At 39.8% G+C, this 18,505-nt stretch overlaps 1 protein-coding gene across 1 annotated transcript in view; it reads right to left on the bottom strand.

The window, feature by feature from the left end:
* Window positions 1-18,505, bottom strand: part of CFAP47 (cilia and flagella associated protein 47) — a 467,420-nt gene that overhangs the window by 311,725 nt on the left and 137,190 nt on the right. The window contains 2 exon segments of the mRNA XM_059678706.1: window positions 4,555-4,767; window positions 6,961-7,156. Of these exon segments, the coding sequence (XP_059534689.1) occupies window positions 4,555-4,767; window positions 6,961-7,156 (409 nt within the window).

The following is an 18,505-nucleotide window of genomic DNA, read 5'->3' on the forward strand; positions in this document are numbered from 1 at the left end:
GCAATCAGGCAGGCAGGCAGAGTGGTTAGGAGCAATCAGGCAGGCAGGCAAGCAGTTAGGGGCGATCAGACAAGCAGGCAGGAGAGTGGTTGGGGCGATCAGGCAGGCAGGCAGAGCAGTTATGGGCGATCAGGCAGGCAGGCAAGCAGTTAGGGGCGATCAGACAAGCAGGCAGGAGAGTGGTTGGGGCGATCAGGCAGGCAGGCAGAGCAGTTATGGGCAATCAGGCAGGCAGGCAAGCAGTTAGGGGCGATCAGACAAGCAGGCAGGAGAGTGGTTGGGGCGATCAGGCAGGCAGGCAGAGCAGTTATGGGCAATCAGGCAGGCAGGCAAGCTGTTAGGGGTAATCAGGCAGACAGATAGGCAGAGGAGTTAGGGGAGATCAGGCAGGCAGGCAGAGTTGTTAGGGGTGATCAAGCCGGCAGGCAGAGTGGTTAAGGGCAATCAGACAGGTAGGCAGGTGAGCAGTTAGGAGCCAGTGGTCCCAGATTGCACAAGGATCAGGCCTAAACCAAACCAGCCGTAGGACATCTCCTGAGGGGTCCCGGATTGCAAGAAGGTGAAGGCCAGGCTGAGGGACCCCCCCCGACACCCATGCACAAATTTTATGTACCAGGCCTCTAGTAGTTTATAAAAAACTTGGTTAAAGTCTACCTTCCCTACTACACTGACCTCCATAAAACAAGGGCCCCTTTCTATTTCATCTTTGCTTACCCAAATCTTGGGAAGAGCACACAAGTATTACTGACAATGAAAGATTCCTTCCAAAGAAAACTTCTGAGGTAAAAGGAAAGCAGTTGAGGAATTTCTTGTTAAAAGATCTCATTTATCTCAATGGGATCAGAGGTGGAGTGTCTAGAAAGAGAAAGGCAATGGCAGCTTTGGGGAGTTCAGAGAAGGAAGCTCTGATTATACACTGTGGGGAAACTAAATAAGGAGTTAAAAAGGCAGCGGTAAAATAATTTGCCTGTATTAAGGTTCTGAAAAGTGCTCATGATTTGTTGCCTTTTTCAACTGGGTGCATGGAAAACCCTTTTGTAGCTCATCTATGATTTTCAAAGTTTCTAAATTAGTTCCAATAGCTCTACTTTATCCTAAACCTGCTGAGGGTTGAAATGGAGTTTAGTGGAAAGTAAAGTAATATGGGTGGGAAATTCAGGAAAGAGCAAACAAGTATTGAGGCTAAAAGGAAACAAAATGACAAAGAGATAAGACGAGAAAATCATCAAATACAACATCCCTCTACCTCCTGGAGACTGTTTCAGGTTTCCATCCCATCCCATTTGCTGACCAGACCTCAAGACATTGGCACAGTAAAGTCCATTCATGCCTATCTAAGAGGCATTTATACCCCTGTCTCAGAAGCCATCTAGCTCACACAGTATTTAGGGGAAACTATTTCCTTCCCACTGTGTTAATGTGGCCTGAGTCTTCATTAGCTTTAAGAAATTCACGGATTTGTATTGGTGAGCTCCATGGTATACCTTACGTAGTACTTAAGGCAAAGTGTGAATTTAAGAACTAGAGCAAACTGAAGTTAAACTTTTATGAACAAGGTTAGTAATATACAAAAAGGACACAATGCTTCCTAGGACAGCGTCACAGAGTAAGTGCTTGATAGGAGCCAAAAGCACCGCAATTAATTGTCTTTTAATGTCAACAAAAGATTGACTATTAGCATCAAAAGAGAAAAATTGGAGTCAGAGAGGTGTAATTTAGAAGATTTTTATCTATCAACGTATGCAAGAAAGAGACATGGAAGCTGGAGTTCAGGATACAGCCATACTTCACCTTGGATACAACATCACGTTAAGATCTGTTTCCCTCCCTTCTATATCCTAATAAATCAATTCTTTGACTAGAAAAGAATATACTATATGAGATATAATACAGTATATTATAGACTACTAGCAACCTGGTGCATGAATTTGTGCATGGGTGGGGTCTTCCTGGCCTGCCCTGATTGGGGCCAATTGGGGCCGGCTGGCTGAGGGGAGGTGCTGCGGAAGGTTGGTTGGCAGCCTCGCCACCCCCCCCCCATCAGGCTGATTGGCCAACCACAGTGCACGTCATAGCGACCAGTTATTCTGGTTGTTCCAATCATTCCAGTCGCTTGGCTTTTATATATATAGTATATATAGATAATGGTAATATATTAGTAGAGCCCGAAGCATTTGTGCAAGAGTAGACCTTCCTTCCCCCAGCTGCTGGCACCGGCTTCCCTCTGGCACTCGGGACCCAGGCTTCCCTCACAGGGCTGAGGCACAGGCGGTTAGGGGCAATCAGTTGAACATCTCCCAAGGGGTCCCATATTGGAGAGAGTGCAGGCTGGGCTGAGGGACACCCCCCGTCCATGAATTTCATGCATCAGGCCACTAGTCTATACTAATAAAAGGGTAATATGCTAATTAGACTGGGTGACCGGCCATCTTCCAGACATCTGACTTCCTTCCGGACAAAGCCACAGTGGTGGGGGCCGAGGCAGAGGTGGTTAGGGGCAATCAGGCCGGCAGGGGAGGGCAGTGGGGGTGATCAGCCCAGCAGGGAAGGGCAGTTGGGAGCCATCAAGCCGGCAGAGAAGCAGTTAAGTGGTGATCTCGTAGGCAGGCAGGCAAGTGGTTAGGAGTCAGCAGTCCCAGGGATCAGGCCTAAACCGGCAGTCGGACCTTCCCCGAAGGACCCCAGATTGGAGAGGGTGCAGGCCGGGCTCAGGGACACCAATCCCCATGCACGAATTTCATGCACTGGGCCTCTAATCCTATATAATAAAAGCCCAATATGCTAAGTGTCCGACCATAGGTTCAACCGTTTGACCAGTTGTTATGATGCGCACTGACCACCAGGGGGCAGGCACTCTGACTGGTAGGTTAGCTTGCTGCTGGGATCCAGCTGATTGGGACTGAGAGAGACAGGCCGGCCATGCCCTAGTGCCCTTCCTCGGTCTTTCTCTGGCCCAGATCGTGCACCCGTGGGGGTCCCTCAGCCTGGCCTGCACCCTCTTGCAATCCAGAACCCCTTGGGGGATATAGGACAGCCGGGTGTGGCCTGATCCCCACAAGCCAGGCCGAGGGACCTCACTGGTGCACCAATCCATGCACTGGGCCTCTGGTATTATATGTTACATAGTATACGAATCCTATCTAATAAAGAGGGTATACGCTAATTGACCTTCATGCCGTCGCAAAAATGGTGTTTGCCACAGCCAATAGAAGGAATATGCTAACTGACTACCCCGCCCTCAAAGATGGTGGTGCCCACAGCCAATAAAGAGGGAATATGCAAATTGACTGTCCCACCCTCAAAGATTGCAGTTCCCATAGCCAATAAGGAGGGAATATGCTAACTGTCACTCCCTCAAAGATGGCAGCACCCACAGCCAATAAGGAGGGAATATGCTAATCGACTGCTATGCCCTCAGAGATGGCGGCACCCACAGCCACAAGATGGTGGCACCCAGTCCCCTCAGCCCTGCCAGGGTGGCAGGCCTTGGCGCACGCCTGCCTCCAGAGTTCCCCAGTCCCCTCAGCCCCCCAGCCACCCAGGGCCAGCCCGAGGCACAGGCAAGCCTCAGATGGTGGCTGCTCAGGCACCCAGGGCTGGCCTGAGGTGCAAGCAAGCCTTGGACGAGGCCCCCCGAGGCTAAGGTAACCAGGGCCGGCTGAGACTTGCACTGCCGGCAGTGGCAGCAGCAGAGGTGTCATGGGGTGACCCCTTCCCCTGATTGCCGGGTCACCTCCCACCCCTGAGGGCTCCTGGACTGTGAGAGGGGGCAGGCCAGGCTGAGGGACCCCCCCCCCCTCCAGTGCATGAATTTTCGTGCATCGGGCCTCTAGTAATATATATTATGATATAGTAATAATCCCACTGAAAGTTTAAAAAGTATCACATAGAATAAGAATATTGACATAAATCTTTAGTGTACAATTCACTCTAATGCTACTTCTCACAACAAACATTTTTAACAAATTTTACTGCTGTACACATTAGCCTTTTTTCACTGGTAAATGAAATCATCTCAGGGTATAATGTAAAAGGGGGATTTCTCGTCCTAAAAGGTAAGAAATTAAAAAATATGATTCCACCAAGTTGTATTTGACTTTCTCTGAGCCTTTAAAAGCAACATGAAATAACATTTTAGAAACTCATTATACTGATGTTTCCTCTTTCATTTAATACTTATTTAACATTTGCTTTGTGCCAATTCCTGTCCAATTACTCAATAAGTATTAACTTAATAAATTTTTCATGAGTAAGGATGAGATTGGTTATCCTCATTTTATAGATGAGGAAACTGAGAGCCGCAGAAGACTAAGTAACTTCACCAAAATTAACAGAGCCAGGATTCAAACCCACGCAGCCTAGTTGTATACATTACACTGGTGACCACTAGTTTCTCATGAGAGCAACGCTGCACTTGGAACTTTTAAAATATTGTTATGTCCAAAATCATTATTTTAGTTGTCTCTCCTTGACTGTTTTACAATAGCGTAAAATAGTATAACCCTTTTCTTCTTTACTGTCAGAAACAAAATAATCTACAATTAAATATCTTACCTGCAATCTCTGTCATCACAGAAAAGAACATTGGTGACAATTGTCAGAGGTTTAGATGATTTGAAGCTAAAGCGGCAGATGAGCTCACTGTTAATTCCATCGAGAGAGGCTTCAATGACTGTGCCTTTTGGAAAACTCACAGTAAGAGGGTGATCCTCTTCATCAATACCAAGAAGCTTTGCTGGGGGAATCACAACCTTTATACTTGATTCTCTGTTTGAAATTAAAAAAAAAAAATTAGCTCAATGCATGCAAGTAATTAGCTTTATATGTGTTTTCCTCTGTTTGGGGATTATTAGAGAAATTAAAACAAATATTTATAATAATATGTACACTTATTAAAGATATTTTGTATAATCTTTTATTTTCTGGTCATAATATCATTTATAATGTTATTTTAATAAAGAACCACATAAGATGATCAAAAGTTCCTTTTGTTCTCTAAAGATTAAAAAGAGAGGGTTAAAACACCGGATTAAATACAATGTGTTTTTCACCACAGCCATGATATAAGTAGTATTGCCCTTAAATATATCCTGACAAAAATTTACCAAAAATTACTTTAATAGCTAGAGCTTTCTCACATGTAGACTAAATATTAACAGATTAATATACACACATAATTTCTTTTTAAATATGGATACTCTTAAGCACTATATACATATATAATGAATATTTTTAAATCATTACTAAAAAATGTCACTTAATGTTCACATATTTCACTATATATCTCTAAATTATTCAGCCAATCTAAAATGTTTGTAATTTTGAATAACATAGCATTTAGTATTCACTTTTAAATCTAATTAATGCTTGATAACTTTTGGTGATCTATATTATTTAACCATATTAGTTTGTTTTATTTTATTATATGTGTAGACTCCTATAGCAAATATGAAGTGTTAACAAATGGGAATCATATTTGTAATGTTTTAATTAGAATGAAGATTATTCAGATAATTAACTGGCAAAAGTAAAGAAAGATCTCAACTTGACAAAGTTAAACCAATGTGGTTAATTGCATAAAACATGAAAAAGTAATTTATAAATCAGGCTTGAATCATATTCTGTCGCTAATTATCTAAGTGTCACTGGATAAGTTATTAATGCTGTTGATTTTATTGTACCATATTTGGCTCAACTTTTGACTTGAGATCATTTTAAATTGATACACTTTTACATTAATTCCAAAGTTGAAAGACTAAAAATATTAATTCATATATTAGATAAAGTTTTGTTATAAATAATGCATTTTAGCACAGAATAATTTTTTTCAATATATTTTTATTGATTTTAGAGAGGAAGAGAGAGATAGAGAGATGGAAACATCAATGATGAGAGAGAATCACTGATCAGCTGCCTCCTGCACGCCCCCTACTGGGGATCGAGCCCGCAACCCAGGCATGTGCCCTTGGCCAGAATCAAACCTGGGACCCTTCAGTCCGCAGGCCAACACTCTATCCACTGAGCCAAACCAGCTATGGCAGCACAAAATAATTTAAGCCACTTCTATTTCCTATTTGAGCAACCAAGGTCAGTTTCTACTTAAAGGTAGGGTCTTGAAAGAACACCAAATCCTAAAGTTGTCAAGTTAAAGTTTAACTATACTCTCTCATGAAATGGCATTTAGACCAAGCTCCATGGCATAAGTAAGCACTCATTATATCTTGCAGGCCAAGCTGAGAAACTAAAAGTTGTCCTATGCTTTCCAACTTGAATAATTTTCATTTATTGTCAACCATTACATCTCTGTCATCATTGATGCTCTATCTCTCTCTCCCTCTTCCTTCCTCTCTGAAATCATTGATATATATATATATATATATATATATATATATATATATATATATATATATATATATATTTTTTTTTTTTTTTTTTTTTTAAAGAGCTGAGAGTGATCCCTGACAACAGCCAGCAAGAAAATGGTATCTTAGTCCTACAACTACAAGGATAAATTCTGCCAACAACCAGGGAGCTTGGAAGAGGACTGAGCCTCAGATGAAGATTGTCGCCCATCCCATGATTTCTGTCTATTGAGACCATGAGCAGTGGACACAGTCAAACTGACCCGGCCTCCTGACCCAAAGAAATTCTGAGATAACAAATTCATGTTTGAAGGCACTACATTTGTGTAAATTTGTCACACAGCAATAGAAAACTAATGCCCTGAGTTTTTAAGCTTGTTTCTTACACCATAAAGACAGGCATAACAATAATTCTTACCAAAAAATTAAATGACTGTGAGGTAACTAAGTGGGCTTTTTTGTAATTTAACTTAAATGTACAATTAAATATTTTAATAGTTCCAACTATAGAAACAAGTTAGACATTGTCATGACTCATAACAAATACAAACAAAAAAGCACACGAAGGAAGTATGGTAAATTCACATGAAGCATTTACCTGTAATAACTCTGAGGTAAAATGTTGACATCCATCACACTTGCTACATCCAAAGGAACAGGGATGAAATACATGAATTCACGGTCAAGTGATAACTTGGGCAATTTTAGCTCTCCAGTCAGATGTAACATTTGGTAGCAAACTGGACTGTTATTTAAACGTACAGGTACATTAGCTGTGTATTTTACAGCATGAGCTAATGAAAAAAATTAAATATTTTAGACTAGTTCACACATACACAAAAAAAACACATTTAAATAGTTTAAGCCTTACTAAATATTAAAATGTACTATGAAGTTACAGCTCAATTGGGCAGAATAGATTATCCAGAAACTGGATTTCTTCTGCCAAGGAACTTAAGACATGTAATGAGGAGCTGTTGAAACAAAAATCTTCCAAAGTGAACTCTGTCTAAAAATAGACCAAATCTCCTTAAAGTAGATTTTCATTATTATGGGAAAACACATCTAACTGAGGAAACAGTGCATGAGAGAGAATCTTTTTTCACTGTTTTCTATGCCTTAATAGGAGCTACCCTTTAGTACATGCATTATGAAAATGAGGTCAGACAATTGCTATAAGGATTTCAGGGGACTACTGGGAAATGGTTGTGCTGAGATGAAAGGAATGTGCTTTCTCCCACATTTTAAGTTTATGAAAGGCTGCCAGGGTCGACTGCCTAATTTCATTTGGTAGGAAAACAGAAAATTCCCATGTGGCAGCTCACTATGAGGAACGGCAATCTGTGTTGGAGAAAAGGGATCAGCATAGGAGGCTGTAGGTTAGTCCTGGAGGACAGGTTCCATCACAGCAAGTTGCCAATGCCCTTTAGACCTAAACCCCCAAATATAGGTCTCAAAGTATTAGTGTAAGCAGATAGTTAGATATTAATGAAAGAGAAGGGAGCAGATATCTAATTAAACAAGATTAACTAGGAAGCTAGAGTTTCCAGATACCCCAGGGGATTGCAGCATTGCCCTGCCAAGGGGATCAACATCTTGTTTCCCTCAGTGGGCAGGAAGCACTGACTTTCCAATCTCCCCAGGGGACAATGGCCCATTCTGATAGATTGCCAGGTGGAAGGAGAACAAGTAAAGGGGAAATTCCTCTGTTGCGGGATGCCCAGTAGAGACCAAGATGGCATAGAGGGAAGTCCTTCTACTATAAGGCATGTGCAATAGAAGCGAAGATGGCACAGGGGAGAGCCCAGCATAAGCCCACAAAGAGCCAGGAAAGAGTCTGTTTAGTTTGAAAGAAAACCTGCTTTTTCCAAACCTGGAGATAATATAATTAAAGCTTAACCAAGGCCTGGGTTTTGTTTGTTTGCCCACTCATTCATACACTCTCTCTTCACAGCAACTGTGCGGGCTTAGCAGCCATGCTGAGCTCAAGTGCAGCACAGGTTGTGACCCAAATGCAGACTTGGGGTGGATGTGCCGATGGGGAAAATGAGACACAGAGAAGTTCTGCATCTCTGGGCCCTGATCCTCGTGGGCTTGGTGAGGACAAGAGCATGTTTGTGGCCCAAGAGACTGGAGTTATTCCATAGTGAGACATTTCTGAGCCATCTGGTTGTGGATGAGACACCAGGCACCTAGGGTCAGTCCTGTATTTTTCTCCAATAAATCTTACCACTATACCTCATCCTTCAATGCATGGATCCCTGAAATGCTTCTCTCGTTACTCCGTGTAAGAAATGGCATCATCAGGAGGAAAATGTGATCTGGTGAGTATGATTTCAATATATAATCTTAGAATTCAAGAACTGGACACCAGAGTGGCCTGGCAGGGATCGGGGCCATTAAGGGTATCACCAGGGCAGAGAATGAGAGTGTTCTGGATGATGCAGACCTATGTTCAAAAGTGACATCATTGTGAACCATAATCAAAAGCAATGGACTCACTGAACTGATCAAACCCACTAGTTTTCAATGCACTGGATGCCTTTATGTGTTCAAATAAGCCATTTACATGTCCAAATAGACTGGAGTCCTTGGAAAGTAGGAAGTGGCTGAAATGGGTCGGGAATAGGGACTTCCTTTTAACAATGACAGACGACTACTAGTAAAGACTTTGTGCAAATATAAGAGATTGTATCAGCACCTTGAGTTTATAAAATAAGTTTTAAAATTTTATGCATTTAAAGCATTATAAATCTATAAGAAAGGATAGTATCATTTAATGAACCTGATATTGTTAAAATTATTTTGGAGGGAACTAACATTAATTTTAGAGTTAGGTAAGGTTTTAAGGCTTATTGAATTCTGAATTTTAAATGGGCTATTTTGAGATTATTTCTAGGTTTCAGACCTGTTAAAGGTTTTCTGGGGTAATAGAGAAGGGGCTCCATTTGTAACCTAAAACTACTGGGGATTCAATGACACTTTTTTTGAGCACAGATATGCCTTTTCTCCCATCCGAGATGTAAATTATATAAACTTGTTACAGGCATGTTTGTTTGTTTGTTAACAATTAAGTTGGGATCCTAACAGGGGAACCCCAGATTTGATTGGGCTCAGCTCCATACAGAAGGAAAAGTCAAATGGAAATGTTTCCTATTTCCTTCTCGATTGTCCAATCTATTACATCTTGATATAAATGTTGATACGGAAATAGAGGGAAAGTTCTGTATATAAATACAAATAGAAGCTTTAGCTGAACTAGCTATTTCTTTCAAGACCAGACACAGTAGAAACTGAGAAGACAGAAATATATAATGATACCTCATTAAAAATAAACTTCAGAAAGCAGAAAATATTTGATGTTTTCTATTATATTTTCAGAGTTCTAAGCAGAGGTAATAAATGATGAAACATTTTTTAGACCTACTAATCACAGAATCCTATGTACTTTTTCTCACACATAAAACTGAAGCCATTATGCAATGCCATGCTAACAAATATAAGCGAGACATCAAGTTAATGCAACACAGTGCTAACAGGATATTATTTTTTTTAATATATTTTATTGATTTTTTACAGAGAAGAAGGGAGAGGGATAGAGAGCCAGAAACATCGATGGGAGAAAAACACCGATCAGCTGCCTCCTGCACACTCCCTACTGGTATGTGCCTGCAACCAAGGTACATGCCCTAGACCGGAATCGAACCTGGGATCCTTGAGTCCACAGGCCGACGTTCCATCCACTGAGCCAAACCGGCTAGGGCCTAACAGGATATTATTGAGAGAAAATACATAGCTCAAGGAACTCTCTATAAAAGCTATAATAGGTTCTTATCCTGCCTTTTTATTGATCACATAGCCAGTTGTGGGTATTTTATTTAGATTTCAACATGTGTAAAACATAGTGTGCTGAAATTTCTGAAGCAAGTGATTTACTGAGAAAGTGTGCTCAGGGGGAACGTGTAGGCAAAGGGGGAAGCAGAACAGGGCCAGGCAAGAGGCTATGAAAAGTTGTGGTTTTAGAATCCAGATTTAACCTGATCATACAGAGAGCTCTGAGATGTGAATTCAACAGAGAGATTGTCACACAGGAGGGAGGGGGCTGGGCCACCTGAGGTAGTGGTGGTGATAAAGCTTAAATTCCTGGCATCTTCCTTCAGCCAGGGGGACAGACATAACCTATTAGGAGTCAACACCCACAACTGAGAAATGGATAGAAAAGCCCAGTCATGAGAATCTGCATAGGCTCAAACAGCATATACAACAGGATACAATCTAATGTTGATTCATAAGTAAGAATAATAAGGAAGAATAAAAGGTAAGTTACAGTAACACATTAAAAAAAGAAATATAGTTTGGAAACGGCATTTGCTATGCTTTAGTTATGGCATTATAAACTAAATAAACATATGCTGTAAATTAGAGACAAATACCAATACAGATTTTCTCAAAAACAGGAAAAAAATCTATATAGCTTATTATTTTTAAGCACTTAACCGCTGCTCCTTTGTTCTGGTCTGTTTAAAAAAGCTAGCTGTTGCCGGATCAGTGTGGCTCAGTTGTTGAGCGTCGAACAAGGCACCAAGAAGTTGAAGATTTGATTCCTGATCAGGGCACATACCCAAGTTGCTGGCTCGATCCCCAGTAGGAGGTGTGCAGGAGGCAAGTGATCCATGTTTCTCTCTAATCAATGTTTCTATTTCTCTCTCCTTCTCCCTTCTTCTCTCTCTAAAAGTCAATATAAAAAAGAAGAAACCTCTTGTCAATACCCTTACTTCATTAATCTCATTATCAGGAAAGTTCTGTGTTGTTATGCAGCAGGGATTCTCATGCAGATAATTCTTTTTTGTTTTTTAGCACCTTTAAACTAATTTCTTTTTGTAATTTATTGATTTTTATTAAATCTTTATTGTTAAAAGTATTACATATGTCCTTCTCTTTTCCACAATTGACCTCTTCTAACCCATCCCCTCCCTCTACCCCAGACCTTCACCACTCTATTGTCTGAATATATGCATACAATTCCTGATTGATCTCTTCCCACCCAACCACCCTCTCTCTGAGATTCCCCAGTCTATTCCATGCTTCTATGTCTCTGGATCTATTTTGTTCATCAATTTATTTTGTTCATTAGATTCCACTTTAATGAGATCATAAGACACTTGTCTTTCTCTGACTGGGTTATTTTGCTTAGCTTAATACTCTCCAGGTCCTTCTATACTGGCTCAAAGGGTAAGAGTTTTTACAGCTGCACAGTATTCCATGGTGTAAATGTACCACGGCTTTTTTATCTGCTCATCTACTAATGGGCACTCAGGCTGTTTCCAGATATAAGCTATTATAAATTTTACTGCTATTAACATAGGGGTGCATACATTCTTTCTGATTGGTGTTTCGAGTTTCTTAGGATATATTCCTATAAGTGGGATCACTGAGTAGAAAGGCAGTTCCATATTTAATTTTTTGAGGAAATTCCATACTGTTTTCCATAATGGCTGCACGAGTATGCATTCCCACCAGCAATGTACTAGGGTTCCCTTTTCTCCACATCCTCCCCAGCACATAACATTTGTTGTTTCATTGTTGGTAGCCATTCTGACAGGTGTGAGGTGATACTTCATGGTCATTTAAATTTGCATTTCTCTGATGATCAGTGACTTTGAGCATTTTCTCATGTCTTTTAGTCATCTGTATGCCCATTTGGATAAGTGTTTATTTAGGTCCTTTGCCCATTTTTTAATTGGATTGCTTTTCTTCCTTTAAGTTGTATGAGTTTCTTATATATTTTGGATATTAACACTTTATCAAATGTATCATTGCCAAATATTTTCTCCCATACAGTGTGATCCCTTTTCATTTTGTTGATGGTTTCTTTTGCTGTGCAGAAGTTTTTAATTTTGATGTAGTCCCATTTGTTTATTTTCTCCTTAATTTCCTTTGCCCTTGGAGATGTATCCTCAAACATATTGCTAAGAGAGATGTCTGAGATTTTGCTGCCTATGGTTTCTTCTGAGATTTTTATGGTTTCACAACTTACATTTAAGTCTTTTATCCATTTTAAGTTTCTTCTTGTGTATGGTGAAGTTGGTGGAATAGTTTTATTTTTTTTTGCATGTATCTTTCCAATTTTCCCAGCACAATTTATTAAAGCACTGTCTTGACTTCATTGTATACTCTTGCCTCCTTTGTCAAACATTAATTGAGTGTAATGGCTTGGATCAACTTCTGTGTTCTCTGTTCTGTTCCATTGATCTGTATGTCTGTTTTTGTGCCAGTACCAGGGTATTTAGATTACAGTGGCTTTAAGTATAACTTGATATTTGGTGCTGTGATAGCGCCAACATTGTTCTAATTTCTCAAGCTTGCTGCAGCAAGTCAGGCTCTTTTTTGGTTCCATATAAATTTTTGAAGTATTTGTTCTAGGACTGTGAAATATGCTGTTGGTATTTTAATAGAAATTTCATTGAATCTAATGATTAATATAATTAACATCATTAAAATGTCTTTAGGGTTTTCTATGTACAATATCATGTCATCTGTAAACAATGAGAGTTTGGATGCCTTTTATGTTCTTCCTCTTTTCTGATAAGTGTAGCTAGGACTTGCAGTACTTTGTTGAATTAGAAGTGGTGATAGTGGACACCCCTGTTCCTGTTCTTAGGGAAAATGGTTTTAGTTTTTCCTATTGAGTATGATGTTGGCTGTAGATTTGTCATATATGGCTTTTATTATGTTGAGGTATGATTCCTCTATTCCCACTTTGGTGAGAGTTTTTATCAGAAATAGGTGTTGGATTTTGTTGAATTTTTTTCTGTGTCTATTGATATGATCATGTGAGTTTTCTTTTTCAATGTGTTTATGTGATGTATCACATTTATTAATTTGCAAATATTGTATCAGCCTTCCACCCCTGGAAAAATCCCACTTGGTCATGGTGTATGATCTTTTTATTATATTGCTGCATCCTATTTGCTATTATTTGGTTGAGGATTTTCACATCTATTTTTATCAGGGATATTGGCCTATAATTCTCTCTCTTTGTAGTGTCTTTATCTGGTTTTGGAATTAGGATAATGCTAGCCTTATAAGAAGAGGTTGGAAGTGTTCATTCCTCTTGGATTTTTTGGAATAGTTTAAGAAGTACAGATGTTAGCTCTTCTTTGAATGTTTGGTAAAACTCTCCTGTGAAGCTGTCTGGATCAGTGCTTTTGTTTGTTGGCAGTATTTTGATTACTGCTTCAATTTTATCAGTTGTTATTGCCCTATTCAGGTTTTCTAATTCATTTTTGGGAGACTGCATTTTTCTAAGAAATTGTCCATTTCATCCACATTGTTCATCTTGTTGGCATATAGTTGTTGATAGTATTTTCTTTCAATCCTTTGTATTTCTGTAGTATCAGTTGTTACTTCACTACTTTTATTTCTGGTTTTATTTATTTGTATCCTCTCTCATTGTTTATTGATGAGTCTGAGTAATGGTTCATCAATCTTTTTTATTTTTTCAAAGGACCAGCTCTTGCTTTCATTGGTCTTTGTATTTCTTTTTAATATCTATGTCATTTATTTCTGCTCAGATCTTTATTATGTCCTTCCTTCTATTTACACTGGGCTTGTTCTCTTTCTTCTTCTTTAGGTTGTAGGGTTAAATAGCTTATTACTAATTGTTCTTGTTTTTTTTTTTTTTTGAGGTAGGTCTGTAGTGCTATCCACTTCCATCCCAAAACTGCTTTTGCGGTGTCCCAGAGATTAAGTTGTTTTGTGCTCATTTACATTTGTTTCCAGGAAGGTTCTGGTTTCTTTCTTGATCTAATTTGTGGTCCATTCATTGTTTAATAACATGCTATTAAGCCTCCATATGTTTTAATGTTTTTTAGTGTTTTTACTGTAGTTGATTTCTGATTTCATGCCATTGTGATCTGAGATGCTTGATATGATTTCAATCCTCTTGAACTTGAAGAGACTTGTTTTGTGTCATAACATGTGATCTATCTTTGAGAAAAACCCATGTGCACTTGAGAAGAATGTATGTTCTGCAGCTTTAGGGTGAAAAGTTTTATAAATCTCAATTAAATCCATCTAATCCAGTGTGTCATTTAGAGTCACTGTTTCCTTGTTAATTTTTTGTCTGGAAGATATATCCAGTGAAGTCAGTTGGGTGTAAAAGTCCCCTACTATGACTGTATTGCTGACTATCTCTCTCTTAAAGTCCTCTAGAAGTTTTAAACACACACACACACACACACACACACACACACACACACACTAGAGGCCCAGTGCACAAAATTCATGCACTGGGGGGTGGGGTCCCTCAGCCCAGCTTGCCCCCTCTCACAGTCTGGAAGCCCTCAGGGGATGTCCTACTGATGTCTTAGGCACGCTTCCTGTGGGGAGTGGGCCTAAGCCGCATTCTGGCCGCAGAGGACTGGAGAAGGTGCTCTGTGTTTGTGTGTGTGTGTGTGTGTGTGTGTGTGTGTGTGTGTGTCCGCTGGGGGCCTGCCCCCAGCTGCGCCACAGAGGCTCAGAGCAGGAGGCTTGGAGCAGGAACCCTGTGTGTGTGTGTGTGTGTGTGTGTGTGTGTGTGTGTGTATCTGCTGGGGACCTGCACCCAGCCACGCTGCAGAGGCTCAGAGAAGGCGCCCCTCTGTGTTGATCTCTCAGACTCAGGCAGAGCCTGGCCCCTCCTCCTGAGCTGGTCATGACTGTGATGGAGTCTCAACCTCATCTGCATATTACAGATATATATATCTTTAGGTGCTCCTATATTGGGTGCATATATGTTTACCAGGATTATATCCTCTTGTTGAATCATTCCCTTTAGTATTATGTAGTGATCTATATTATCTCTTGTGATGACCTTCATTTTAAAACTGTATTTTTTCAGATATGAATGTTGCTACACCAACTTTTCTTCATTTCCACTTGCATGGAAAAAAAAAATTTTTCTATTCCTTCACTCTCATGCTGTGTGAGTCTTTTGTTCTGAGATGGGTCTCTTGGAGACAGCATATATTTGGGTCATGTTTTCATATCCATTCAGCTACCATATGTCTTTTGGAGAATTTAATCAATTTACATTTAAGATTATTATTGATATGTACTTATTTATTGCCATTTTAATTTTTTTATTTTTTTATTTATTGCCATTTTAATTTTTTATGCCTATGGTTCTTTCTCTCTATATTTCTTCTCATTACAGCAGTCCCTGTAGCATTTCTTACAGTACTGGTTTAGTGGTGATAAACTCCTTAAGCCTCTTGTTGTCTGGGAGTTCTTTATTTCATCTTACTGGATATAGTAATCCTGGTTTCAGATCCTTGCTTTCCATTACCTTGAACACTTCATGCCATTTCCTTCTGACCTATAGAGTTTCTGATAAAAAATCAGCTGACAGACTCATGGGAGCTACTTGGTAGATAACAAATTGTTTTTCTCTGGCTGCCTTAAGACTCTGTCTTTCATTTTTGACATTTTAATTATGATGTGTCTGAGCATGGGCCTGTTTGAGTTCTTCTTTCTTGGGATTCTCTGTGCCTCCTGAACTTGTGTGACTTTTTCCTTCACAAGGTGAGGGAAGTTTTCTGCAACTATTTCCACAAACACATCCTCTATAACTTTCTCACTTTCTTCCCCATCTGTCACCCCTATGATGTGAATATCATTATGTTTCATGGTGTACCATAGCTCTCTTTAGCTGTCCTGTTTTTTAATTGTTTTTTTTCCTTTTAATTTCTCTGATTGAGTTATTTTTTCTACCCTGTCTTTTAATTTACTGATCTAATTCTCAGCTTCCCTTAACCTGCTGTGTATTCCTTCCAATGTGTTCTTCATTAGTACTATGTCACTCTTCATTTCCAACTGGTCATTTTTCATAGTTACTATATCTTTTCTCATGCTGTTCAGAATCCTTGTCATCATTATTTTGAACTCTATACCTGGTAAATTTCTTATCTCCATTTTGTTTAACATTTCTTTTAGAGAATTATCTTGTTCTTTCATTTGGGGCTTGTTTTTTAGTTTCCCCATTTTGGCTGCCTCTTCAGGTATGTGTCTATGTATTAGGTAGATCTGCTATGACTCCCAAACTGTAGTGCAGAACAATGTCAGAAGCAATTTGTGACTGACCCTGAGTACCCTGTTTGGAGACATCAGCAATCCACAGCTTGTGGCTCCCTCTGCTGGGGTGGGTGCCTTTGGAAAGGACCCAGATAGGCACCAGGTTCTGCTTTTCCTAACCCCAGCCCAGAAGGAGATCAGGCAAAGATTTAAAGCCTTCAAATATCTGCCTCTGCCTCAAGTCTGCTTGTTATCCATCTTGATTAGCCTCAGGCTATTGACCACAGGGTAGGGCAAGAGGTCTTCCAACAGGGTGGGGCAACTGCTTCCCCCTGGCAAAAATCACCTGGGTAGCAAAGGTCCACTGGAGAAATATACCCTCCATAGTTTCAGGGAACGATTCTGCATAAGAAACCGGGTGGCTGCCCTCTGAGCTCCAACCCTAGATCCCCCAATCCTGGCTTATCATCACACAGCTATAGTCCACTCTTCCCTACCTCTTTTGAAGCCCAAGGTGAGTGGCTGCACATGAAATTTTGTGAGTTGGCACTTTAAGAGGGTGCCTGCATTTCCAGCCCTCTCTCCCTGACAGAGAGACAACCCTGCTTCTTTTCACAGACAGATGTTATGTGGGCACCTTTCTCAGTTCTGGTGCTCTGGGCTGGGGAGCCCAGCTTGGAGTTTAGACCCAAGAGTTCTCAGAGGGAACCACCCACAGCTGAGATAACTGTCCAGAACTTCATTTGCTGTCTGTAGCTCTTTCGCACTTCCACCCTTCCTACCAGTCTCCATGAGGTCTCCAATTTCTGTGCTTTGTTATCAGGGTTCTTTCCAGTTAGTCTTCAATAGATTTTTCAGAGTAGTTTTCCTGTATTTTAGCTTTATTTCCAGTTTGGTCCTCGGAGAATATCAGTGTAGCTTCCACTTACTCCACCATCATTTTGGAATAGAGATTTTTCTATCCAATATGCATCCTGGATGGCAGACTTGGGAAACACTGAAGATATTTACATGAGAACAAAAACAAGCTTACCCAAGGGGAGTGTGAGTCTAGCCACATAAATTAGATTCATGAATAGTGATTCAGATTCAGAGGGAATTGGAAACTTACTTAGAGACTCATGTGAGTCATATATACTATCACATCCCAGTCTCCATCCCTGTGGCAGTCAAAGGAAAAAAAAATAAAGGAGGTGTAAAAAGTAAAAACCACCTCACTAAAACTCTTTAAAGTCCTGAGAATAGAAGGCAGCTGTGCTCAATGACCAGTATAACAGGGTCTAGCCACAGTATGATCCTTTAATGTGCTGTTGAATTTAGTTTATTAGTATCATTTTTTAATTAATTAGGTAATTTTTTTTCCATTTTGCTAGTATTTTCTTGAAGATTTTTACCTCTATGCTTATCAAGGCTATTGGCCTTAGTTTATTTTCATATCATCTATTTGTCCAGAATTTGTATCAAGGTAATGCTTTCTTCATAAAATAAGTTTGAAAGTGTTTCCTCCTCTTCAGTTTTTGAGAAGATTTTTAAGAACATTGGTTTTACTTTAAAGATTTGGTAGAATTCTCCAGTGAAGCCATTTGGTTCTGGGCTATTCTTTGTTGAGAAATTTTTAATGCTGATTCAATCTTCTTACTAGTCACAGGTATTTTCAGCCCATAATTTTTAGAAGATATTTTAGAAATAAACAAATGCTTCCATTTTTAACAAGAAAGGTAAGAATCAAACACTCAAATACCTAAAGTAAGTTACAAGTATACATTAAATATTTTCAGGTGATGTTTAGAAAATCTGAAAATCCAGTCATCCATGTGTTGTTGTTTGAAATAGGGTCCTTCATGGAGTTGCAAGAAAAGAATTTGGGGAGCCATATATGGGAGGATGAGATATAGTGTAATATTTATTGGAATAGGAATAAAAGACTACCCCCAGGTTCCCAGTGTCTCATCTCCATCCATCCTGCTATGGAAGAAGCCAAGTCTTGTCTTTATCAAGCCCAGAAGAAAGGCCAGGATCCACACATTCTGTGCCATTGGTTCAGTCCAGTTCAGTCTCTGTCCCCATTTAGCTAGCTTAACTTCTGTTTT

This window comes from Myotis daubentonii, chromosome X (genome assembly GCF_963259705.1).
Source record: "Myotis daubentonii chromosome X, mMyoDau2.1, whole genome shotgun sequence".
Classification (NCBI taxonomy): domain Eukaryota; kingdom Metazoa; phylum Chordata; class Mammalia; order Chiroptera; family Vespertilionidae; genus Myotis; species Myotis daubentonii.